Raw genomic sequence first — 1,658 nt, 5'->3', positions numbered from 1 at the left:
GTTTGTTAAATTATTAAAAGTTCGTATGAAGCTAAAACTTGAGTTCATATGGCTTTTCTTTGCGAATAAATAAAAGAAAAATAACCCAAAAAAAGAAAAAAAGCCACTGCGTTTAACCAGTGGCCAGGGGTTTATGTACTTGGATACATTGTAGAATAAAATAGAAATTACATACCTGATTATCCGGGCTAAATAACGGTGAATCATATGGAGATTGTGCTGAATTTGGCGATGGTAGTGGGTTTGGCGATGGCAGTGGGTTTGGCGATGGTAGTGGGCCTGGCGATGGTAGTGGGTTTGACGATGGTAGTGGGTTTGGCGAAGGTAGTGGCGTTGGCGACAATAATAGGCTTGGCAGTGGTGCTGAACTAGGCAGTCTACTTTCAGTAGATGATATTGGACACTCAATTATCGACGATTCTACAAATTGTTTTCGCGGCAGCCCTAAACCAAAGCTTTCAATAGTTTCCACTCCATTCACAGCTACTGATCCAAAAGCTTCCAAAGATTTTTGCTCGAAATCGGTCAACGGCTTGCCACAGGGCCCTCCTCCAGTAAGCCTCTGCTTCATTTTTAAGCGCCTTGCCCGCGTACGTAGTTGGCTCTTCCAAACACCCATTGTCTGTAAATCAAAATCATTTAACAAATGTAGAACATATCAGACGAATTACCTCTTTCCACTTAGCTGCAGTACGAGATGGCCCTCTGCACGCAATTAACTGCTCCGCCAGCTGCCGCCACAAATCCTGCATTTGTCGAGGTGGTTTTGGCGTATTTTTTCCTCTACCGATTTCCGGATGCGTCCGGCAAAATGAAACGTAAGTTTCTAATTGTTCGTGCGTAGCACGTTGGTTTTTTGGTTTCCTATAAATTGAATTAAATATTAAACCATTTATTTCTTTAAAATTAACAATTAATAATAATGAATACTTACGTTGTTGAAGAATCCATTTCGCACAGCAACAGCTGATTTCTGTTTACATTATTTTGTTCACCACAGTATGGTGAAAAGCGATTCTCACTGAAGCTTTAAGTTTTATCAATATTTGCACAGAATAACAGAAAGCTTTTGGCTTGATAAAAATCTTGATAAATAAACAATATTTTGATTATTTGTTAAGTGCACAGAATCGGTCTGTAAGTACACTTTATTTATTTAAACTTTATTTTATCAATATGACCACAGTAAGGAATTTATCATCATAATGGAAACAATACGATATAACACAGTAGAATAAACTTACCTAATGAAACTAAAGAGTGATAAACCGAAATAACACGTGACTTAAACAAACCGTTATATGTTGTAAATAGGCACGATTCAAAATGTTACACTTTATGTGATACACTAACGAACCAATTTGATAAAACACTTGGAGACAACTAAAAATGTAACTCTTACGTTGAGTCGAAAGAAGTCATTCTGAAAACAAAGAGAGAGTCATAACGGTTTTTTTAACGAAAGACTAGACAAATCACTGCATGAAATGACCACTGCACATTATTTTCTTGCAAAAAACTAAAATTTGGAAATTTTGAGTTATTACAGTTTAACGTAACAAGTGCGATATGTATGTATTTATTTTTGCGTATTACTGCGCAGTCCAATTTCAAAGTTCACATATTTTTTTTCACATACTTATTTGATATTTGCTGCT

General features: G+C 36.4%; 1 protein-coding gene across 1 annotated transcript; it reads right to left on the bottom strand.

Moving 5' to 3' along the window:
• Window positions 1–112: 112 nt before the first annotated feature.
• LOC120780791 (putative uncharacterized protein DDB_G0290521) lies at window positions 113–951 on the bottom strand. Its single transcript, XM_040113040.1, has 3 exons — window positions 935–951; window positions 672–864; window positions 113–622 (listed from the first exon to the last, which is right to left on the bottom strand). Exons 1-3 carry the CDS (start codon window positions 949–951, stop codon window positions 113–115), a joined length of 720 nt encoding a protein of 239 aa, XP_039968974.1.
• Between the last annotated feature and the right edge of the window lie 707 nt (window positions 952–1,658).

Source organism: Bactrocera tryoni, unplaced genomic scaffold (assembly GCF_016617805.1).
Source record: "Bactrocera tryoni isolate S06 unplaced genomic scaffold, CSIRO_BtryS06_freeze2 scaffold_25, whole genome shotgun sequence".
NCBI lineage: Eukaryota > Metazoa > Arthropoda > Insecta > Diptera > Tephritidae > Bactrocera > Bactrocera tryoni.
The sequence above is the reverse complement of the archived record's forward strand: the minus strand, read 5'-3'. Positions and strand labels throughout refer to the sequence as shown.